The following is a 26,147-nucleotide window of genomic DNA, read 5'->3' on the forward strand; positions in this document are numbered from 1 at the left end:
GGTGTGCAAAGGCGGTCTTATCGCTAAAGCGATCTCTCCCTGACAAAACTTTGTTGTGTTGCGTAAAAAAAATGCCTGTACTTTTGTTTATTTGATTTTCGCAACTAATTACAACGGTAACAAATTAATCTAAGGTAATCGTTCAATGTTCATATTTTAGAAATTAGGTAGCTACTTGAACTCGTAACGTAACTTAATTAATTAAAAATTTGATAATACGCCTGAATATTTTGACGGCCGATTGGCGCAGTGGGCAGCGACCCTGCTTTCTGAGTCCAAGGCCGTGGGTTCGATTCCCACAACTGGACAATATTTGTGTGGTGAACATGAATGTTTTTCAGTGTCTGGGTGTTTATCTATATATTATAAGTATTTATGTATATTATTCATAAAAATATCCATCAGCTATCTTAGTACCAATAACACAAGCTACGCTTACTTTGGGACTAGATGGCGATGTGTGTATTGTCGTAGTATATTTATATTTATATTTATTTATTTGATGTCTCTTGTGCATTTGGACTTTTTCTGAATACAATTAGATAAATACACCTAGACTCCATTGCGTAACTGAAATAGTTAAAGGTCTGATATCACAATACAATAAAGGCATGTAATTTTGATATTATTGTTGACAGAAACTACTGGTAGATACTCTATTAGCCGTCTGGTACTTTTTATGCTGTCAGCCAAGCAGCCCTCAAGCAGCATTGCAATGCTGTGTGCCCGAAGGACGTGGTTGCCGGTGTAGTTACAGGCACAACGCCTCAGCTTGGTGGAGACAAGGCGGTACGCAGGATGTTTCTTGAATGTCTTGCGAAGTCTTGCTCTATTCATAGACAGATTTCCGCCTGGTCCGCCAATTTCATTACTATTTAAAACAAACCTGTACCTAACTGTTGCAGCCTAAGGACTTACCTATTATGACAGGCATATTTCTGGTATCTGGTGGTAACAGGCCAGCGAACGCATCGCCGAGCGCTGATGCGTGTTGTAGGTTATCTAGGACGACCACTGCGGGTAAAGCCTCCTCGCCGGCCGCTGCTCCGCTACACTGTTCTGCGATGTTGGCGAGGTACGCTCGCAGCTCGTTACATGATTTACGGTCCACGCTGAAATAGAAAAATTGTACAATTAATCATCATCATCTTCACTTCACACAGATTGACGTCCACTGCTGTAAGTCATTTGTAGGGAGGTCCAAAATTCAAAAGGTCCTGACTCCTGGGCCGCTTGTTTAAAGCGCATCGTCTTCCAACGACTTGATTCATACAATTAATACAATTTTTTTGCCTATTATTAAACAATGAAGTATGGCACAAATGGGATAAGAGAGTTTTTTTCTTAAATTTATTTTCTCAAGGAAATACAATGTTTCAACCAGATTCTAACTAATGATAGGCCTGTATTATTGTATACTAAATAAAAAGAGTATATAATAAAAACGACCTGTGTTACAAAAGAAATCTATAATAATCCTGAACTTTATCACAAAAAATATTGCGTAGGTATACCTAAGAAAAGATCGAAGAAAATTCTTGAACTCTAATAATAAAAATACAATCATTAAAGTCAAAGTCAAATATTTCTTTGTTCAAATAGGCACATAGATGGCACTTTTGATGCGTACATAACATGTGAAATGTGACATAGGAGTGAGTTGATGGCGATAAATAAACGCGCCCTGGTCTAAGAAGAAGCCCACAAAAAACTTAGCCGGTTGTTATTAATTGAAATCTATATTGTATGTTTTGCAGCACACTCAATTTAAACGTACTAATATATATTTGAGAGTAGCATTGATTATTATTATAATCACCAAATATTTTTGGGAAATCCTGGTTGTTTACAAAAGTATATTCGTTTTTAAATAGCGGAAATACAAAGGAAACAAAAACATACTTGAATGTTGCCACGGCTTCTACTGGATTTCCTCTTCGCTGCGTTCTCTGTACATAAAATTCCGCCAATTTCGCCGCCAAATATGATTTCCCTGTACCGCTCGGCCCGCACAGTATAACCCTCCGGTGCTCAGATAAAAGTGAAACGTACCTATTAACAAAAAAAAATTATATAAGTGAGCGACCTCATGCAAACGGCATAATCAATTTATTATTAACTGTTTTACGTACCTATATACAATATTTTTTGGTATGAGGCTATCAAACGCCAAGCTCCCTACTCCTTGTAAACAAATGTACAATGTATTTACGGTCCCAATAATATAGCCACATGGCAATAACTCGGGAAAACTAATTTCAGGGCCGCGGGTCGCTTCTCCTAAATGGTAGGATGTTATTGAATCCGTATTCAACCCGAGATTCGTTCCAGGATCTATCCTCGATAGGTAATCCTTGAACGTTTTTCTAACTATATAGTCTAAATTCTGCCAAGTTGTTTTGCCAGATATATACGTGTACGCTATTGTAAACTCATTACAATTTATTGTCGAATCACTATTGTACACGTTCTTATAAGAATTACTGTGTGTCGATTTATTACTTTTAAGGCTATTAGTGTTTGACTTATTAATAGACTGGGGATAATCTTGGGCTTCTATTTCGGGACTATGAGTTTGAGAGATTCGCGGCGATTCAAAGCTCGGCTGCTTATCGAAATGGTTGTTGTATGAGCTAGATGTTTGTTTTGCGTAAAATCTGCACTCTGACTCAGTAAGAGTATCTTGCACTTCTTCAAAATATCTTTGGAATGTTTCTGGCTGACCCAAATATACTGCGATTGCTATTTTCTTTCCATCCGTCGTATCTCCTTGACTGTCGGCGACACCTAAAAACAAAGCAGAAAGTCCGTCTGTAAAAAAATTCCTTTGTCTCAACCCACTGTGTATGATAAGGAAACTAATAAAACCTTACCGATATCTGAATAGCTTTCTCCTATCGCTAACTCACGGCTTTTAGGGGGCGGTAGCACTGTATTGATATCGTAATCACCACTTATCCTGTCTCCGGCGCTCAAACCGTTTGTAAATATGTCACTCGCACCATTTAAAGCTCCCAATAAGGCTTCATTGTTTTCGTTGAGTTCGCAAACGGCTTTATTACCGTATATCGGTTCCCCTATACTCGTTTTTGGAGACCCTTTCTTAGAAAGATCTCGTGACGGAGTTGAAGACATACAGTTAAAGTCTAGGTTGAGAGGTTGAGAATGAATGTCTAGCACCGCCTGAAATATTAAAAGATATGATATTATTACAAAAAAAAAATTAAATAAAATTAGAATTCGTAATATTTTCGTATGATAATTTTCTTTTATTTTATAAAAGTGTAGCCAAAGTATTCCTCCTCAATCCAATAGAAAGTAAAAGCATAATAGGGAAAATGATCATTATTTTGATGATATTCGACATGTCGAATGCATAAAATGCTTATTAATATTTAAATTACGTAAATTGTTGAATTACCTGATGCATAGTACTTTGATCAGCAAGGCTAAATCGTCTCGGGTCCTCTACGGCAGAGCCACCAGTACCCAGAGAGCTCTGACTACCTGCTAGTGATCTGGACGTCACAAGCCGTTGCAAACGCTCATTATTGTGCTTCAAATTCAGCATCTCATTCTGTTTAGAAGATAATTTTTTAATAAAAACATTTTTTTAGACAAAATATATGATAGGCATTTTTCCTTGCTCATTAATAATTAGGAAGCACTTAGCTAAGAGGTTCTTACCCTCATTTTTATCACGGTATCCTTAAGGCTTTCGAGTTGATGTGCTGAACTAAGCGCTTCAAGTCTTATATCTGTTAGCACCAAATCCTTTTCGCGTAGTTGCCGTTTTAATTCATCAACTAACCCGGCCTGATCTTGTTTTTCTGTAATTAGTACAATGTTTGAGTTCACTGACAACTCTCTATAATTTCTATTTGTTGAAAATGCTTGTTCACATCATTAAATGAATTTAGTTAAAGTTCTTAAAATTAGCAAGTACAGTTCTAAAGCAAAGTACCACTTTCACTTAACCTAATTTCGTTGGCTTATATTTATTAAACATATGGTACCAACATAACCGATGCACTATTATGCTAATGGAATTTTGGCATTAGCGCAATTGAATTTGCAGATGGAATGGTTTTCGCATTATTCACCTTTGGTTTGTTCCTCGGCGTTAGCTGGAGGGCACGTCGTTTTATCTTTGGGATTGTCAAGAGTTTCGTGGGAATGTTCGAGACTGTTCTCGTTGCTTCCTTCTCTGATCGTGTGCGGATCGTCATAGTGGTGTGAGCCCGAAGAGCTGTCTTGCGATGACAGTTGCCCGAGGGAGGAGTGCTTCGCCGTTTTAGATATCTTGGCATTTCTTGAGAAAGCTTTTGTGAACGATGAGCGCAACTGTCACAGGAAATCATTTATTTTAGTGATTGGTAAAGTGGCCAATTTAAACCCACGTACAAGCTGGTAACAAAGGCTTTTCATACAATAATTTGCTTTTAGCTTCGGAGAAATGGATGGTAGTTGAATGTTAAAATTGTATGCAGATAATTGCTTATAAGTATTGCAAGATTCGTAGTTTTATATGGTTTTACACAAATCCTCTTTTTAATATTTTAGCAATGAAATTCATAGCTGGGTGGTGGAATTAGTGTAGGATAGTATAACTGAGTTGTGTTACAATTTACAATCGCATCCAAATAGTATATAACTTACCCAGCCTTTCTTCTTGTGCTTCTTATCATGCGGTACCGATGAGCCACTACTGAGACTGTTGATGCTAGAGACACTGTCAGTTGAGAGATGCCGCGTGATCGCACCATTGCCTTGCGCGATCCGTTGTGGTGAAGACTGTTGAGTTTGCGACGAGTTTGAATCCTAAATGCACAATAGTATAACTTTACAATTTATTTCAATGCTTTTGCTTGTATGAATACCTAAGTATTGGTAAAGATAATGGTTAAGTACAGACAGAAAGGGGATGAGAGGAGGAGAGATTAATACACTATTAAATTATTAAAATCCAGCTTTGGCTATATCGCTTGTCTCCTAGCCTTGTATGCTTTAATATAGAATAAATGATATACCCTACTCAATATTTGGGTATATCGACTAATCCCATAAAAGTCACGTTTTTCCGCGATAAATGTATCTAGGATTCAAGCTGTCTTTGTGCCTTTTGTCGTTGCATATAATAGTTTCTAATAAGATTGAGTAGTTAGGTAAGTACATAACTTTCTAGGAACTCAGTATTAAGGATATCGCGAGTAGTAATTTAACTCGCTTCATAAGAGGAAATGCTGTTTTCTAACGTCTATTAATTCTGATTAACGCCTATAAAACGCTCAATACCTATGCACGTCGGTTGAATTATAAATAATTAGATGCTCCATTAAATAATAACAGACGCGCTATGTCCATTGAAACAGGACGTCGCGGCGCGTCGCGCGCTCTCAGTGCCAGTCTGTCTCAGTGGTCATCCGTTTTATTGTTTCTATAATTAAATAGTTTTGTATCTTAATCCTTCTTGAACTTAAAAACAGGTTATACTTTGCCGTTCACCGAAATTTTACGAATAAGAATCATTCTTAATCCTTATTCTTTTTTACCTAATTCTAAGGTTGCCTGGCCTATATAACTTAGCGATAAGGTGGCGTTTTGTATTCTACTTTGTTCTTCATGTTTATTTTTTTTTCTTGCTGTGTATATATTCTTGATGTGGTGTACAAATAAAGAATTATTAAAATATCTAATAATTGTAGCTTGTCTACTTTATTTTTTTTAATAAAAAAATAGAATGTCATTTTGATATTTTTCTTTCGGTGATGTTGTGTAATTTCGATTAGAATCGATGACTCAAAAGGTGGACCCTTTGAAATGAAAGAATCGTTTAAATTTGACGAGTAAGATGAGTGAAATATCAATTTGCGCTCTGCAGTCTTTGCGTTACATTGAGATCGGGCCCTTAACCAACCAAAAAGTTCAGCGCAAAATAATCTGCCAGGTTCATACATATTTTAGCTATATAATGAAACCGATTAGCTACATCTATCGCAGTTTCATTAAATAAAGAAGTTATTTTGTATATACATACGAAATTACTACCGTTTCTGATGAGGGTCTTGTGCTGGTACTATTTTATTTCTAGCCGTCTTTTTTGTTATTTTTGTGCATGCCTGTCTGTTGTCCCTAATAAATAAAATAAAGATCATGCCATAGCATAGAGTTAACCATTCGCAAGTCGCACCAAAGCATCGCTTAGGTTTAACAGTGGGTTGAAAAGCGTGTGATTGGTGCCGTATCCACCATTTTTATAGCGTTTTCTCACGGAATTGCTGTATTGAGGAATAACTAAAAAACTTTCAGTATTGTTTCATCTTGATTATTTTTGTTAACTTGCATTTCGTTTTAAATTTCACATGATTCACGACACATTATAGACACGCAAGCCAATTATAATGATGGCAAAACGAATAACTCATAAAGTTATCTCATATTTGGTTTCACAGTTTTTTACAGCTTATTAATTTCTAGTCGTTATGTTTTTGTTGTAGGTACTTAAATTATGAAACCACCAATATTTACAATGTGCAACGTATGGTCTCATTTTATCAAGAGCGCCCGACGGTCTTACGCAATGATTGATGATCGACCCACATAGCGGCGTTAATTTAATCACGAGCCTACATTTAGTGCCGCGAGTAGAGCGCGCACGATGTGTACCTACCCTAATTACAGGTGAAGATGTGACAAATTAAACAATTATTTTCAAACAAGCGATTTCCTGCGTCTTCGCGTTTTTTCATCTTCTGTTGAGTTAATATATAAACTTTTATTCGTTATTCTACACAATATACCTCGACACACCGAGTCGCATTGACCGCCCGCGCTATTTCCACGTTTGCTCCGCTCTTAATAACCGTCGTGCGTGGAAATAGCCTCATAAACTTCCTCAATAATTAGGATTCTAAAAGATTGTCAAGGAATGCATAAAAGATTTTTCAAATCCGAAGCGTACCTAATTACAGAAAAAGAAAACTCCTTAGCTCTATTGTAAGTATACAACTAGCTGTGCACGCGGCTTCGTGCGTGTACCATTCGCTAGTACTTAGATACCTACTCTATACTTTCCCTACTATTATGTTCTAAATGCAAATCAAAATCCGTTTAGCCATTTGATCACTACGAGGTTACAATGTTCCTGCGTATAGAAGTACCTACAAGCCAACAAACGCACTTTCGGATTTATAATGTTAGTAATGATTTCATAAAACGATCTTGACATGTTTTATTATAAAACGATATAAAAGGCCACAGATGTGTTTACATTATACATTGTAGGTAAATGTTTGAACTCGTTGATTATAAAATATTCATCATGTATAGCTAAGTTAATGATAACTATTACTTTTACTCTTTACGTGTGTTTAGTAACCATTTTGTAACTCAATTGGGATACAAAGCTGAGGACAGTCTGAGGAGGAGTAATGTCTTTAATGCGACTAACTACGTTGACATCTTCATTCGTTTGACGGCCGATTGGCGCAGTTTGCAGCGACCCTGCTCTCTGAGTCCAAGGTCGTGGGTTCGATTCCCACAACTGGAAATTGTTTGTGTGATGAACATGAATGTTTTTCAGTGTCTGGGTGTTTATATGTATATTATAAGTATTTATGTATTATATTCATAAAAATATTCAACAGCTATCTTAGTACCCATAACACAAGCTACGCTTACTTTGGGGCTAGGTGGCGATGTGTGTATTGTCGTAGTATATTTATTATTATTATTATTATTATTCTGTCTGAAGGTAACTACAAAATAACTATTAAGAAATCTCTTCAAGCTAATTGAAATATTCGTACTATTGCCGAGCACTTAATCAATACTTATTATCTGATTAGTAATTTAAGTCTCCTAAGTTAAATGTGTCTTTTCTTTTATAACACTTAAATAGTTTTTCTATTCTTTTGTTTTTTTTTTTATTTTTTATTAGCACTAGAGATTTTTGCATTAACTTGATATGAGAGCTAATTTTAATTTTTTATTGGGTTCTTTAGGTACCTACCTACTTGTATCTACATCGTATCGCCCTACTGATCCTTACAATATTATATGAATAGTGTTGTGGATTACATATTAACCCTCACATTTCTGTTTAGATTTTAAGCTATTGTTATAAAATGTAATTGTTTATTTAGAATAACTAATTTGACTGATTTACAAACAAATTATTTTGCTAATATAACAATATTGTTTGCTTGTTATATCAGTCAATCAATCACATTCCGTCCTTACTTAATACGTAATATACTTATAGAATAATAGATATTTAATAATATTATAATTGCAAAAGTGTCTTTGTTTTTTGTTTGTCCATTTTTCACGCTATAACTAAGCAACCGATCGACTTGATTTTAGGCAAAGATGTACTTTGTTGAAACTGTAATTTCGGTTTTAGATAAATATCAAAGTCCCAAGGTTGGTTCACAAGAACGTTCATCTTAGGTTGTAGACCAAATGTCGTCCTTCGTTCATGTCCTAACCAAGCACTGCAGGGCGCAGCTAGTTAAAATAAAAATGGTCTGAATAGTATTTTATATTTGAAAGTGCTAAGCATTGTGCTAAACTAACAGTTCACATGGAAAAAAAAAATATTTTTAAGTAAGCCCATTAACTGTTTATTATTAAGAATGCAAAAACAGTGAAACCATGACGCTTCGACTTCTAATCATTAAACGATGACCTAGTTATAGTACAAATGGCTTGTTGGAAACAACACCCATCCCTAATTTTGTTTAAGTAAAACTTTTCAAGTATATGGCTCAACTAATGGTAGAAGGAAAACCATCGCCTACGAACGGAACCTGACGCGTAAGTGTTTCCCCTTTTAAGCCTGTAACTACACCAGCAACCATGCGCTCCAGAACACAACATTCCTAATGAGTGGCAGAAATAAGCATAGCGATATTATTTATTGACGGCCGATTGGCGCAGTTTGCAGCGACCCTGCTTTCTGAGTCTAAGGCCGTGGGTTCGATTCCCACAACTGGAAAATGTTTGTGTGATGAGCATAAATGTTTTTCAGTGTCTGGGTGTTTATATGTATATTATAAGTATTTATGTATTATATTCATAAAAATAATCAACAGCTATCTTAGTACCCATAACACAAGCTACGCTTACTTTGGGGCTAGATGGCGATGTGTTTATTGACGTAGTATATTTATTTATTATTTATTTATTATTATTTTTGGGACAACACGACGTCACACGACGCTTTACTTTTACTAAATTGATATACAAGTAACCTAACAAAAGTTGACAACTGGCTAGTTGTATCGCACGGTTGCCTTCTATTACACGTCGTGCGTTTGTAAGAACGTAAAAGTACCTAATGATCAAGGAATAAGTTGTAGAAAGAAAGATTTTAATTATAACGTAGAATACTATGATATCCCGCGGATTAAGACATCAGCTTTATGAAATTGGCGTGGCTAATCATAAGTATTAAATTACATTAAAAACTTACCGTTCCAGTGACATTGACGCCATCTGCCCGAATGCCCATAGACTGCATGTGCGCCGTAGTCAAGCCTGCCTGGATTGACTGTTTCCGAAGCAGCTCTATTGTCTGACGGAGGTCTGTTAACTCGGAATCCTTATAAACAAAAACGCAAAGTTAAACTCTGAATAAAGTGATAATTAAAATTTATATTGATTTTCTGTTCTTATAAATATTTTTTTATGGTACCAATCTAGTGATATTTTACTACCTCTCGAGTTTGTCGAGCGTTTTAAGCAGAGGTGTTAACAGATTAAAATAAGTATCTAAAAGGCTGCATAAAACTACCACAATTGATTGAATATTGGCACCGCCGCCGCACCGCGTCGCTGACTTTGAGTATAAATATTATTACTATTCATTTAATCTTCATAACGTTTATTTTCATTTTTATTTGTACCCACGAATGCGATGAAAAAAAGTAACAGTGTTTAATTAAAGAGGTATAACAGGACCGGTTATTTGGAAGCAATGAGCTCCACTTATACGTCACACAAGATAGATCAATGATTTTGATATTGTAAAACGTTTTTAAAGGAAAAGTGTAAAAGTGGATCTGTTAACTTTCTTGCCGACTACTTCACGGTATAAAGTGCCTTCCAAACCGGTAGTAGAGTCACTAAAAACGCAGAACTGACTTTAGAGTCGCCAGTGCTCATAAAGTAAGCATACCTACTTTAAATTAATAAGTTCTTGTTTTAAATATTAAATTATCAAAGCAACCGGTAATTTAGGAACTAAAATTTGCATATGAAATAAATCATATTTAAGAAATTAAAACAGTATATGCACCTGCGCTACGATAGTTTTTAGCATTCTGTACCCGAAGGGTGTAAGCGGGTCCCTATTACTATACCTCTGATGTCCATCCATTAGTCTGTCTGTATGTTCGTCTGTCTGTGGGCTATATCTCATAAACCGTAACAGAAGGGGAATATATTACGCTGTTTATTGGTCAGCGTGTTCAGTTCTATAAATTATTGATAAATAATAACATTATAAAAATTTACGAAACTAACAAAAAAAACAGAAACGCACAACATTGTATTTTAAATAATCCGATTAAGCTCAATAGTACAGAACACTTCGAGTGCGAGTCCCATTCACACTAAACCAGATTTGAATATGATTACCACAACGTCGTCGCTAAAAATCGCACAATAAAATTAATTAGTAGAAAGTCACCAGCAGGTGAGATTAACGAAAGTAGGGAAAATAATAAATTAACCATAAAGCCAAAGTAAGCCACTGCCATATTATCTCACTGATTAAGTCAGCCTTATAATCTTGTCATACGTTAAATATTATATTTTATACTTGGTCTAAGAGAGGTACTTAAAGTAATTATCAAATCTGTGGGGATACGCAATTCCTATAGGAATATATTCTTTTACCACACCACACAGCACACTTCTTTTACTATAAATGAGAAGATCATCATCATATCAACCCATTACCGCCAACTCCAGGGCAGGGATCTCCTACCACAATGAGAAGGGGTTAAGGCCGTAGTTCACCACGCTAGCCCAGTGCGGAGTGGTGGGCTCCACGTGCCTTGAGGAATATTATGGGGAACTTTCAGGCATGCAGTTTTCCTCACGATGTTTTCCTTCACCGTTGAAACAAGTGATATAATATGATATACTGAATGGTGATTACTAAAAACGCACTTAACTTAGATTTTTTTAGATTTATATTCGAACTCCGCCCCCCGAAAGTGAAGTCAAAATTCTACCCACTGGGCCAACTGGATGAGAAGATCTTTGGATGTTTTTTACTCAATTCAGTTGAGAACATAATTAATCCTACGTATTTTCTTAAGTCTTCTTATTTTGGAAATGTTTATGTATTTTTTAAATAAATATCACGTACATTTTATAAGGATGGTAGTGCCCCGTACGAGTCGAACGAGATACGGATGCTTAGCATCACGAACGTTTATATGAAGTAGTTTATAATACAACGTGCGGAGTCATTGCTTTAAAAAAGGCTCGAATTTTTTATCTCGCACGAGGAACTGCTCATTCCCCATACAGTTTACCATAAATCATCCTTTATACCTATTCTACGTACAATAATGATCTATTACTTTTAGTAGGTAGGTACTATTATTAAAAATAAATAAATAAATAAAATAAATAAATAAATAAAATAAATAAATATACTACGACAATACACACATCACCATCTAAAACATAAAATCCATAAAAGCAGGGAGTGTAAGCAATACATCCTACAAAGTGCCGCCCCGAAGCGTGGGCGATAAGCCTCATATGCCCGTTTAAACACCAGCAACAACACTCTCTAGACCGGAAACCAGCAATGATGCTTGGCGACATGGTGGTAGGAAGAAGAAGAACCACTTTATTGCACGTATAAAATACAGGAAAAGAAACAGTAAGGAGTATACAGTACGCAATGTCATGCAAAGGCCTTATTGCTGCAAGCAATCTCTTACAGGCAACCTTTGTAGATAGGACTTACAGCAAGAGAACGGGATAGTGCCAAGAGTGTTGATAGATATACATAAATACCAAAATGTAAAGATACAAATACATATATAATTTAAATAAATATACGTAATATATAAATATAAAATATACATAATATATATAACAAACATAATATATATATAGGAGCTTCTTCCCCACACGTTCTCTGTCGCAAAAAGCTCTACATCTAATACATCTTCGTAAATTGTTACATTTATAATAATAAGTATTAAGTCTGTGTAATTTGGAATCAAGAAGTATGTCACGAAAGCGTGGTTCAAGGCTAGACCGAGAAAGTAATCTTCAATAACAAGTTTCGACCTAGAGACCGATTTCAGATACTATCTAATATGTTTCTCTATATCGAGAAGGTACAGTGATTTCAATTTTCTCAATGGTTAATGCAATTGAAGCAAATTGATTATTATAAGAGAAATTCACTCTCTGTGTATAACCGGATAGCCTGTTTTCTGTATAGTAATTTACAGCACTATGTTCAATACATTTACCACTAAATCTTAAAATTTCATGATTTTTTCTCATTATATACTGAAATAAATAACTCAAATTAATTCAAAACATACCTATTAATAAAGGTCGTTATAAACACTCAACAAAAGTTTTTAAAACTCAATAGGACCTATACGAAAGCATTCCTTACCACGGAACGGCGAATAAATTGTGTACGTATATAAGTATTTATAACGTTTTGGAAATCGGCTTAAATATATGACTCGACTAGAAATCTATCAATAACCTAGGTAGTATACCTAACTATGACGCGACGTATTGTTAAAAGGGTCATATGTAAATCGATCGTTGCTTCTTATGAAATGTAACCAATAGTAGTATACCGAACAAAGACCGTAATACTTATTTAAAAATAGATCTGTGGGTCATTGTCTGTAAGTGTATTAATAAAATCATGTATTTGGCAGAAAATATCGTAGGGTAATAATTTGCAAAATATAATATGTATTTGTAAGACTCTTAAATGAAGTTGGAAAAGAGCAACTGCTTAGTTTCTTGATTTCTCCTCATTAGAGTCTACCTTCCGAACTAGGCGAAGAGTCAATTCATACGGACATGACGTTTAAAAAGTGCTAGAGTAAGCCAATTTAAAATAAATTCATTTTGAATTTGAAAGCTAAACGAGATTTTGAATAATTTTTTTAATCAGATTTATTGTTTTAAAGAAACATAATAATAAATAATAAAATGAGTCTATTTTTCCTTGGCTGGTGAAAACAATTGACAGCTCACACGTTTATCTCGCGTACAGTAGGCGTAGGGTATATTAAAAGGCTCGATAGAGGGAAGTTACGAGTAGCTGCTCAAATAAAGCTGGTCTCAATAGTTATATTGTAGATAGCCACTTACGGTGACCTCTCTTATTAAACACTGAACTGACTGCACAAAATGCAGCTTAAGTTTCATAACCATTTGATGCGCCAAATGTGACATACGAATAACTAGTAATACAATGTATCAGTATTTCTAATTGTAGTTCCTTGAAGCGTCCAAAAGAGGGTCAATCAATTGGATACAAAACATAGTGGCATCAGCCTGTCTAATAGTGTTATTAGAGTTCACTGTGCACAGTACATGCGCGCGCAGACGTCTCCAACAGCTAACTTAAGTTGCCGAGTGCTGCTAAAAGGAGTTTAAAGTACTTAAAATATTGATAATCTTTTTAGTTTTTCTCAGCGTTAAAAAGATACCATTCTAGATATTTCTGACTGAACAGTATTCTGCTTTACACCATTCAATAAAATTTTCTCAATTTGAGGAATATCAAAGCTAGCTCAAGATTAAATTGAAAGTAGTGTTACGTACGTTTTAATAAAAACTAGTTGTTTAAAAAAAATGGCATAATAATAAGTATGTATGTACTATGTATTTTGCGATTACGGTTTTATTTTTATTACTCATATTTTTTTCCTTCAAATAAAAACATTGTAATAAAAATATTAAATTTATATTTTGATGAACTCGATGAATTCTAGAATGCATAAAAACGTGTCATTTTATAAGGCCTTAGACGTTTACACTGCTAACAAACAATGCAACCTATCAATGATATGAATTTAACCAACCATACCAAAAGTATGGGTGTATTTGGCTGCTGTCGCTAACCTAAATATGGATGACGACATATGTAAGACGGGGGCGTAGAGTAAGTTATGACAATTGCAAACCGCGACAAAGACAGGAAGCAGGGACACGCGCTGAAAAACACCGTTACGCAAAATAGAATAAAGAACGATAAAACATCTTGTATTATATTTTTATCTTAAAGTAATAAATGACGGGCCATGCAGTTGTCCCACCCGTTGGAATGGGAACCTTATCGACGAAGAACATTTCGCAGGGCATGAAAGGAACACGCCCTATAAAATGCCGCCCATGTCCATAGTGTAGGCGGTAAGCTTCACGTACCTCTAATCGCACCGGTAACCGCGCCTTTTAGACCCCCAGCTCAACAATGTTGCTTGGCGGTAAAAATAAGCGTGGCGGTAGAAGAAACATGGGTACTTCTCCGGACTATTTATATATACATAATGTATATTATTTGAATAGAAGCTTTAACAGTTACCTTCCGTTCTGCTGTTGCTGTTAGCTGCTGCAGTCTTTGAGTCATATTGGAAAGGCTCTGTTCAAACGCTGATACCACATGTGCCTAGGACAAAGAAAAATATGTTTTAAATTATAAAAAGATAAATTATGTTTCAACTGTTACATATTAATTTATGAATATAAAAAAAAGAAAGAATATTTGCATACGGCAATCGTTTTTGTAACAGACGCAAAAAAACATCATAGGCAACCGTATTAGTATCCAGTTACCTTCTGCAACTTGAAGTCCTATTGCTGTAACTCAACATTCTACAGCTACTAACAACTAGTAATAATTATAACATTAAAAATTAGTTGATCACTGATCGTAATCGAATGAAAAAAGCTAAAAGTTGCGAAGTAAGTATCACTGCTTGAAACAGGGCCCTGGGTCCTGCTGCCATATTCCAGTAACTTTAGTTGCCAACCAACCAATAGTTTTTAATAGTTTTTAAACTTTATACAACACACAGCGACAATTGTATTTTCGCCTCAAATTTTATATAAACAGATCGTACCCTGTTAGACAAGTTACTGAATAGGGTCAATAACTTTTCTCACCCCTCATCAGTAACCACTTTCGAGCCGTAATGGAAAAGTACCTTCCTTCCCGTTCTCATGCACAATGCCATATTTTATATTATTTTTTGACATTTATGTACCAAAACTGTGATGTAATATAAAAATACAAAAATATACAGGAGAAAAACTTAGGAAAGTCATGTTTTTTAAAGCCTTTTATCTAGTTTCATAATATAAAATTTCATGTTAGTGTTCCATTTATAATTTGTAAATAGCAAAATAGTACCTACTTTACAGTTTGATTTAAATATATAATATAGGCACCCAGAATTTAAATGTGTGTTCGACCATCACTTTAAAACCAGTTCCTAAGTTATTTTGATTGAAAAACGTTTTAATAATTTCCAGAAAGAAGTTTCTAATTTATCACAATGCTACTTGCTTGATGATTCAATCCAAAGATTTAATCGTTTCGTGAATGACAACTTGAATTTGAATGAACATTTGATAAACCAATTAATCATAAACGAGCCGCGTCTTATTGTGCGAGACCGTAGCTGAACGGACAAAAGTGAAAACTACAAAAGGAACCGTTTTTGCATATCACACTTTTTGCGTTCAAAAACATTTTTTACATTCTTGTCTGCCATCTGCAAGCAGTCATTGATGCTTAATTTTTAAATAATAGGCTATTTCGGATGAAGTCAAGAATAAAAACGTGGAAACTCGGTCGCTTATAAACAAACATATAACCAAAAATAAAATAGTGACGATTGCAATGTGGTAACGAGCTCTAAAGAGCAAAAAAAATTAACACTTCCGTCGTTGGGAACGTTCATCTGGGGCGTCGTTTTTTGTTACTCTTGCCTTTTAGATTGTTTTAGCCACTTTGCATCACAGCACTTATGTTTTAGAAAGTAGAACCGTACTTACCATGTATGAAATATAGCAAAGACAATAAATTTTGGAACAAAGCCAAGACAATTTATTTTATATGTTTAGAAGGTTCAATCATTCAAAACTTCAAATTCAAAATTAATTTATTAAAGCCTTTTTTTAAAAGAACTATTGAAACGCCATGTCAGTTTGTTGGCTATGACTCCACTACAGAGAAAAATACCTACATGCGTTCATTTTAAGAACCTATGAGCAATAATATCTTTTCTTCACTACTTCGGGAAAAACGGGTCCAATGTCACCGGGATCGAATATTTCGTAAGATCGGTCTTGGCTGTGAATCCTGTGCATTGGTAACATAAGTTTTAAACCCCCTGGAATATAGAGATCTTATCTGGGCTAAAAAGTATCCCACTTTATGGGTATCTTTCTTCGGCCGATTGGCGCAGTTTGCATCGATCCTGCTTTCTGAGCCCCAGGCCGTGGGTTCGACTCCCACTACTGGAAAATGTCTGTGTGATGAGCATGTATATTTTTCAGTGTCTGGGTGTTTATATGTATATTTTAAGTATTTATGTATGTTATTCATAAAAATATTCATCAGTTGTCTTAGTACCCATAACATAAGCTACGCTTACTTTGGGGCTAGATGGCGATGTGTGTATTGTCCTAGTATATTTATTTATTATTTATTTATTTATCTTTACTATGGAAGATATGTATGTGCTAAATAATACATAAGTGTTTATAATGTTAGGTTAGATATATTTCAATCCGAACGTTACATTTATGGATCATACACAAAGTGAGCTTTTAGCTGCAAGAAATGTTTATTTTCCAAATAGTTATGAGGGTTCGGAAGCTCGTATTTTGTTTGCAGGCCAATCACAAGCATTTCCTTTAAAACTCGTGTAACTGTGAGAATCTTGTTTCGAAATTAGAGATGACCACAAATAGATAACAATTTTGAAGAGCGCTTTTTTGGACCATAGCGGTTACGTTTATAATAATGATTTAAAGCGTCCTAAGTGTACAAGAAACCGGTATTTGCTGTCCAGTGACTTGATCGAGTGAGTGAGCTACGAAGAAAGTATTGTTAGGGTCTGGAAATTGACGTCGATGATTTTACATAAATCGTTTTCAATATACTTTAACTTTTGAATTCATCTTCGAGTTACGTGATTGTTACCAAAAAATACCAAAAGTTTAGTTTGTTAACAACAAATTGGAGAAATTTTGGTAGGGATTTTTAAATAAAAAATCGGCAAAATGATGCAAATATCTCTTCAAAATCGGCCAGATATTTCTTGGAGCAAAAGGTAGCACACTTACTAACAAACGCCCAAAACCTCTTAACGCAAATGCATTATTTTTAGAGCCTGTCTAATGAGAAATGACTGTAACAAATCTTCTACGACTGAAGTTAATCATAAATCTAATCTTAAAATATCAGATAGCATACTGTATTTAGTAGTGCTAACCTTTTATTTTCCTGTAGATAAGGGTAGCACTACTAAATCTAATCTGCCACCTAAATTTTGGATTAGATTTTTTACTAACATCTTACGTACGTATGTAGGTAGTCACTGCACTGAATAAAAAGATCTTAGCGTGAAAGTTTTAACGCACCGCTCAAGCATTTCATGTGGAGGCGATGACAGCGTAATTACTTGTCCAATATCATCCTAAACATTGACCGCGGCTTCCCGATAAAATTATGATGTAACTAGATATATCGTAATTTAGATGACTTCATCCGACTATGAACCTGTCTGATATAATTAATTTATCGGGACATGTGGGAAGATGTACAAGGAGTAGGCTAAACTATTTCACGTCACGAATGTGTTCAAGAGTTCTTGTAAACACCGTAGTAATTTTTAATAGTAATAAAAAAGATCGTCGTTTCAGTCAATGGTCTTCTCGCGATAAGCTTCGACCAACATCTTAAGAAGCTTTCGCTTGGTTGTTGGATCAAGGGCCGGATACAGAAGGCAGTAGTTCTTGAAACGGCGCGTGTTGTGAGGTTCCTCACTCTGGAGCCCTGACCGCCGGTTGCTTAGGCATTCAAAAGCCCCGCAAGCGGAGGGTGGATGTTTTTTTTTTAAATTTTAATAGGTTTTTTTATTTTATTTTTAAGCATTGTTAAGAATTAAAAAAAAAATGAAAAAGAATAAATGATAGATAGTAATAAATATATATAGTAATTATTGACGGACAAAGCAGATGCCCCACCTGATGGTAGAAAACCATCGACTTAAATCAGAGCATCACTTTTTTCAGGAATCACAGGGCATGCAAGGAGCACATCCTGCAACATGCCACTCAGTGTAACGAGGCGTAGGTTTTAAGCCCTGTACCTGTAATTACACCGGCAACCACCTTCAGACCGGAACACAGTATTGCAAGAATTCTGCTTAGCGCCAAAAATAAGCATGGCGATATTACTTTCGCGGACGAGCTGTGTTACAAGAAGCTCTACTGCTACTAAAAACATAGAGACATTTTATAATGAAAGTTCTCAATCAAGCAAGCTTTGTAGCAAGTAAAGTTGATATATATTATGGTCCTGCTTAGCACAGGTCTCTTCTCTTGAGAAAGTAAGTATTATACCTAAGCACCACGGTTCTCTAATGCGAGCATTTCAAATACCATCTTCAACAAATTATTTCCTAAAATATCTTCATCATCATGCTTTACATATAATGTCTCTGCTATAGTCATAGGCTGGGTAAAGGGTTCTTTCCTTTTTTTCTATTCTAAAAAACGTATGCTTTAAGCTCACGGTACTTAAATGTAAGCTAACAGGCTGCAATTATAATTATTTCATCATCAGAATGCTTAAAAAAGTACAGGATATAGAGCGTATACTCACCAAGACACTGCAATGCGGATTGGCAGGGACTAAGAGATACAAAATAGCTCTTAGTTAAATCAATTGATTATTGTGATAATGATAAAGTTAGTTATAACGATCTGATTCGGCGGTTTAACTTTTAAATTTACTATCATTAAATTCAACAAACAATCGTGTACCTTAACCTACAATGCAAGTAACGTTCAAGACAAAAATAGTTAAAGGTATTTTAAGCATTCCAACTTAGGCTCAATCATAATTTTTCCTACACAAGGTTTTATTATTGTTACTTGATCATTTAAAGTAGTTCGTAATCTCAATTGTATCTGTCCGTGGAAATAGGCAATGGAGCTATAATAAAAACGTATCGGAAAAAATAATAAACATTAAACCTCATCAGCTACGAATAAATAAATACTTTAGTATTTTACAGTTTGTTGCTCATCAGGTTCAATGACGAGTGACAGGTGTCACCAAACTCCAGATAAAAAAGAATGATATTTCAATAAATAGCTTATTATTTTTATATCATTCGACATTATTATGATTTCTCTGATTTGCTTCGCTCAGGGTGGTATTAAAATTACTATACAAGCCCATTAAGGATGTATATAAAATAAGGAAGATTTAATGTTTTATTTTATTGTGCCTTATGCTCAATTAAGCTTACAACAATAAAGATGTAAAGCTGGACGATAAAGTGATATAATTCATTTTTTTATGTTTTTAACGTAGATTACTAAAAAGTAAGTCTAATTTTTTTTTACCTACCTACATTTTTAATTGAAAGATTTACAGAAACCAACTAGATTTCCTCGCGTGAGCATAGCTGCTGCTAAAAGCTAGTAGGTACGTTATAAAGTGACTCATCCTTATAAATTACTGACCGATTACTGTAAGCATGGGTGCAGCTGGACACGGGACCCTTTGTTTGCAACGTCACTGGAGTACTCAGCGTTATTAAATGGAAGGGGGGCAACGACCACGATCCCTATCAATATTTTATTAACGTAAAACACGAATCTACAGGTAATTCGTGGTTTAATAGGCATGTATGGCGGCACGAAGGTGTTGCTTTGTTTACTATTTTTTTTAAACAGGTTTCGCTATTACTATTTCATCATTTAAAAACTTGTAAGTAAGGAACTCTACTTTAAATATACAGCCTGCCTTCTGCGGGACAACAAACAGTTATTTTTATATAAGATTCTTCGACAAATAGTCCCAAATAACGTAAGAGGCCAAGAGAGGTAAGAGGGAAATCACTCCTCTTAGAATGAGAAGAGTTCAGGCCTTAGACCATTAAGCCAAGTGCAGATTGCCAAGTGATTATATGTATATTCTAGTATTTATGTATTTTATTCATAAAAATATTCATCAGTCATCTTAGTACCCATAACATAACACCATAACCATACATAACACAAGCTACGCTTACTTTGTGGCTAGATGGCGATGTGTGTATTGTCGTAGTATATTTATTTATTTATATCAGGGCTTTACACTACGTCCTATACTAATCCGAGAAAATACGGATTGAGAAAACTTAATGAATGTATCTTTTCATTACAAAGAAAGAAAAGAAAACTGAAAAAGGCTATAATAGTATAAATCTATAGCATTTAAAACTAACATTAAGTACGTCTACATGTTAATCAATTGTATACATACAATTAATAATCGACATGGAGTTGATTGATGGCTTTATTAGTTAGATTGTGTGTTGGGAATGTAAGGTCAATGTCTTCTATACGCGAGGGTTCAGAGCTATAATGCAGGTTGGCGAAATTACACGTCTTAGAATACTAGTAAACAGGTTTCTTTAGGATGTTGTTCCTTTATATAGAGCGTGTAATAAGTTAGCAATTGACTCTACAAAAACTTTCACGTACATTTCAAGTTTCATTTCCTGCGTAGATATGTATATCCCTAATATTATCTAAATGTTTAACAGTTTGAAAAACTTATGGGTTATTTTTTTACTAGTGCAGTCTTAGGTGGAAGCATGTCAACATGAAAGATAATATTTAATTATGGCGGGTTATTAAGCCTATCCGGTTTAACTACGCCGTGATACTGAACTCGATATATATTTTTTGATCGTTTAACACGCCGAAAATGTTGGTATTAATGTGTCGTGTGGTGACGGCACCACCGCCAATCCACACTGGGCTAGCGTGGTGGACTACTGCCATAACCCCTTCTCGCTGTGGGAGAAGAACCCTGCCTTTAGTGGGCCGGTAATGTGTTGATATGACGTGGTGACGGCAGAACAGAACAGTTGTCACCACTGCTCCTCTTCTCGCAGGTGTCTCATGAGGCGACAATGTGAATAAGCTTGGGGAGGCCTTTAGTCCTATTAGATATTTTAATCGAAGACTCCCATTTATTTAGATATAAGCTCATATGATATGTATGTATTTAAATGTCGTCAATCATCCTGCTGTAGATGCCCTAACTCTTGTTAGAGTCCCCTTCATCAGATCCCTCAGCCATTTACTATCACCAAGTTTAGAAAATAGCAGTCCATCTAGCTTGAGGTCGTTTTACGTTAGCTATACACAGTCTGCACGCCAGCACTTTTTTGTCGTTTCTTACTTTCATAAAGGTTAGTTCGAATAATACTTAATGATAAAGTGTATCTCCATGTTATAGACAAGTGGACTTGAGAGCTTTATTGTATTCTTCTAAAACTTCTAGTTTACGATTGTAGTTATCACTATCATCTCACTACCATGTACGCATATCCATCAAAAGTGCATTTGGAAGACTCGTTCTAGTAAAGAAATATTTGCTCTGTAAAATAACTCTTATATGGATTTTAGACATGTATTGAATTCTAAGAAGGTCCGCAAAAAGTCTATAAACATTTATCGAGTTATAGCACAAGCAATTATTAACTACATATGAATGCAGACAATGTATTTACCGCTTTACAGGTACGAAAGCAGCTAGCATTACCGCAGATGACACATACCATTCTAACCAGAACGGCCCATAAAACCTTATAATTACCTGCAATAACGGGACGCCACTAACTAACCAACTGCAAACACAAAAACACAAAAATACTTTAATAACTGTTATGAATGCGGACGCATTAAGAGTAATTTTTACCAAATGGGCAGTTTCACCTGCGACAGCGCAAGCCTAACCAATTAAAGTGTTTAACTCATTGATAGATCTCTTGCATATGCGCGTGCCTCATGTCGGCACTGTTAAAACTGGCTTTGAAAACACCTGGACGCGGTAGGTGCGGAAAAATGGCCTAGAGTTTTTATTTCCATTATATAAAGTAGGTCGACGAAAGTCTTCGAACAGTGCGTGTTGCCAGTGATGACCTATGGCTCTGAAACATGGTCGTTAACTATGGGCCTCATAAGAAGGCTTAGAGTCACTCAGCGGGCGATGGAGAGAGCTATGCTCGGAGTATCTCTACGCGATCGAATCAGAAATGTGGAGATTCGTAGAAGAACCAAAGTTACCGACATAGCTCAACGAGTCGCGAAGCTTAAGTGGCAATGGGCCGGGCACATAGTTCGGAGAAAGGATGGACGTTGGGGTCCCAAGGTGCTGGAATGGCAGCCCCGTACTGGTAAGCGCAGCGTTGGTCGACCCCCAACGAGGTGGACAGACGACATTAAGCGCGTCGCAGGTAGCCGTTGGATCCAAGCGGCTCAGAACCGTGGAACTTGGAACTCCCTACAAAAGACCTATGTCCAGCAGTGGACGTCTATCGGTTGATGTGATGATGATGATGATATAAAGTAGGTATTTTTAATGTAGTTAAGTAGGTGGACAGAAAAATTAAAACGAGATTCTTGTTTTTATATTAAAAACTAACGAACCAAGAAGATGAAATACCCACCATATAGAAAATGGAAAACCATCGCCTATAAACAGAGCAATACTTCGCAGGGCATGTAAGGAACAATTCTTGTCTAAGTACCGCTCTTGTACATTAACGTGCGCAGTGGCGCGCACTTCATACATGCACAAAAGCACTGCCTACCCTTAAATTTGGATATAACTCATAAATGCGAAGGATATTTCCATTTTATGCCATCTTCCTTCTATATGCATACCCTAGTCAAAAACCCGGTGTACGCCACTGGGCGTAGGTGGGTGGTGGTGGGTGTTAAGCCTTATGCCTGTAATAACACTGGCAACCACACCCTTCAGACAGGAACCCAATAATGCTGTTTGGTGGCAAAAATAAGCATACCGTTAGTACTTCCCCGGACAAGCTCTGTTACAAAAATCTCTATTACCACTGTTTCAAACAACGGGTCACAAAAGCTTGGCATTTTGAAATCCGTACAAGACTAAATTTCAGCAATATTGCAGCCTAAATTTCAGAATAGATTTCCGTGCAATCACACCTGATGGTATTTTTTTTTTTATGTTTATAGCCTGCCTGGCTGCAATCACACCTGATGGTAAACGATGATGCAGCCTAAGGTGGAGCGCGCTTGCCTAGAAGATGCCTATTCACTGTTGATTTGAAGGTACTCATATTGTAAGAACTATCATGACTGATTGGTATATCCAAAAAATAATACTTATTTGGAAATGGGATTAAGTATGCAGTAATGAATTGTGATATTGTGACTAAACGTTACCAATGCATATTAAAACGAAGTTGTGCAATTTGCGTAATATACTCCCCAATATGGAAAACAATGTTAGAATTCATTTACTACAGAAAGTCTACAATCATATTAGTACCTTGAAAGCAATTAACTGTGTCTTTTAGTAGCACTACTAACTCTGTATCTCTTGTCTCTGAGATAAAAAGCCTGTTCTAAAAATAGTTGATGATGATTATGATGATGATGATGATGAAGAAGGAGAAGAAGAAGAAGATGATGATGATAATGATAAAAGTAATTGTTAATTAAATAGAGTATAACAAATATAGAATTCCGCAAACTAGCGCCTGCTTCTATCCAATATTAAAAAAAATGTTCATCTTATTTGGACCCATCGATGGCGAGGTTTTCAGTATTATTAGTATTGGATGGAAGCAGGCGTTACTTTGCGAAAATCCATGATATATTATGAAAATCAAGCTTAATTTGCTATACTCATCGAAAAGGCGTAGTATAGGCAATTAAGCTTAATTTTCATAGTATTATTAGTGTTGTTTTCATAAACGAATAATATTTAAGTTTCACTTAATTACTTTTTCTTCTGGACTACGGGAATCTTGGTGCACGAGTATTAATAATTATAGAAAGCGTTTATGCTATTGAGTAGGAATTTTGCCCGATTGTTATTTCTACATAGATGGTGGTATTTTGCAATTAGATTTCCCATTAAACAGTTACACTGTGGGGTAGCAGCAATGGTGGCCGTAAACACAGGTTGCGAGACAGGTGGTATATAATTACGTTGATCAACAGCTGTGCCACCCACTTGATGAAATAGTTCGTCCGAGTTTTCCTAACAAACTGAAATGTTAGTCCTACACATTTTAGGCAATTTTAAAAAGATGAAAATCCCTTGTACCGTTTACAATACAAATTTCTCTTACCTAGCTAATTAAACTAATAACATACATATGATTTACTAATAAATCATGTAACGATGGTTTTTAGCATTTTTATCATTTTTTTTTATTGTTAACATTGATTAAGCAATTATGTGGCCGCAAAAAGCGGACGTAAACAGCAGAAGCGGGATTAATGTTCCTCATACTATGCATACCTACTCATCGGCATCTCTCTATGTGATGATTATCATCACGTCTCACGTTCCGCGGTCTTGTGTCGCTTGCGTCCAGCAGCTCTCTAGGCACTCAGCGTGCATCGGTTCTTCAAGCTGTGTACCCAGCCCAATATCAGTTCAGCTTCGCGACTCGTTGAGCTGTGTCGATGATACTGTTACGTATACGGATTTCACTCACTCCCGATTTGATAACGTAGTGATACTCCGGCCAAAGCTCACTCATCGCTAACTTAGTATCTTGAGCTATTTAATTACATAGTATGCGAACTCGATTTAGAGCCGTAAAGTCTGGTTGACAAAAAACACTCACAGGTCGCAGACTTTGGTCTTCAGGCACTGAGGGATTTTGGGTGAAAACATATCAAGAAGTTTCTTGAACGCTGTTCATCTGAGATGGACTCTTCTTTCCCCAAACTTCACCTGCCCTAACTGGATTCTGTGTCCTAACTATAGATAGTAAACCAGTTTACAACCTTCTTTATACTTACTGTTAAGGACTAATCGGTTGACTACAATAGCACACGTTGCAAAACAGGTGGTATTTAATAACCTACTCTCATCAACAGCTGTGCCACCCGCGTTCTTTAATTCGACGACTTTGTTTCCGCTTTTCAATTTACTTACTTTATATTTGCCGCTGACTTGGATCAAGCAAGTTTGTATAATTGATTGAAAGCTGCAAACACAGTACGTACCTACGTGATGGTACATACGCGAGAGTTACGATTGGTAGCCTTTAAAAAGCGTCAACTTGGTTTGCTTATTGGAGAAAACCTCAAGGCACAGGTAATATTCCTGTTATTATGGAGAGCAATCTATACAATAAAACTAGAAGTAGAAAACCTTGCATTTTCAGATAAACTCATTTTCTGATACCAACTGTAAAAGAACTTTAGCTTTTCTTGCATTTTTATTAATAAGTTTGTGGCACTTTATATATTATAAAAAAATATTTTTTACATAACTTTATTGTGGAAAAAAAAATTGTTACGATGTTTTGTGGGTTATTCTTTTCATCCGATATTCTTTTTCCTTACATTTATCAAGAAATATAATTAAATTATATTATATTCAATTAGGTAGGAAAATTTTTGTAACAATTTAGTAATCTGTTACGATTCTATATTCATTTCCGCATAAATTAAATTCCGCAAGTAATTTGTATTGAAGAATAAACTACAAACCCGTAGACATTATAAATTATAGCGTAAAGATTTATCTGTCTATCTTTGTAAGACCAAGTTTTTTTTAATCCACAGCAAGTTAGCTTTTGACCGCAATCATACCTGGTGGTAAGTGATAATGTAGTCTAAGGGTTTCAGTAGTAATTTTAAACCTATACCCCAAATCGGCTTACTAATTCGGCAGCTTGTCCTTGCCGCTGCGTGGTATCTATGACTAGTTACAAGGCAAAGCCAGACCAGACCAGACAAAATTATTCAGGAATTGCAAATTCCCAATTTCCTTGCAGGGAATCAAGCCCGTGACTACCGCCTCTACTGCGCCAGGAAGGTCCGTCAAAATT

The 26,147-nt window shown here is 35.7% G+C and overlaps 1 protein-coding gene across 5 annotated transcripts in view; it reads right to left on the reverse strand.

Moving 5' to 3' along the window:
- LOC120623362 (protein sickie) overlaps positions 1-26,147 on the reverse strand; it is a 205,557-nt gene that overhangs the window by 6,196 nt on the left and 173,214 nt on the right. For all 5 annotated transcript variants that reach the window (XM_039889340.1, XM_039889342.1, XM_039889339.1 and 2 more), the window contains 10 exons: positions 14,597-14,680; positions 9,476-9,604; positions 4,660-4,821; positions 4,104-4,344; positions 3,688-3,830; positions 3,422-3,577; positions 2,874-3,183; positions 2,133-2,787; positions 1,903-2,052; positions 919-1,112 (listed from right to left, as the gene is read on the reverse strand). In XM_039889340.1, coding sequence (XP_039745274.1) covers positions 919-1,112; positions 1,903-2,052; positions 2,133-2,787; positions 2,874-3,183; positions 3,422-3,577; positions 3,688-3,830; positions 4,104-4,344; positions 4,660-4,821; positions 9,476-9,604; positions 14,597-14,680 — 2,224 coding nt within the window. The remainder of the gene's footprint in view (positions 1-918; positions 1,113-1,902; positions 2,053-2,132; positions 2,788-2,873; positions 3,184-3,421; positions 3,578-3,687; positions 3,831-4,103; positions 4,345-4,659; positions 4,822-9,475; positions 9,605-14,596; positions 14,681-26,147) is intronic.

Source organism: Pararge aegeria, chromosome 4 (assembly GCF_905163445.1).
Source record: "Pararge aegeria chromosome 4, ilParAegt1.1, whole genome shotgun sequence".
In the NCBI taxonomy this organism is placed as follows: domain Eukaryota; kingdom Metazoa; phylum Arthropoda; class Insecta; order Lepidoptera; family Nymphalidae; genus Pararge; species Pararge aegeria.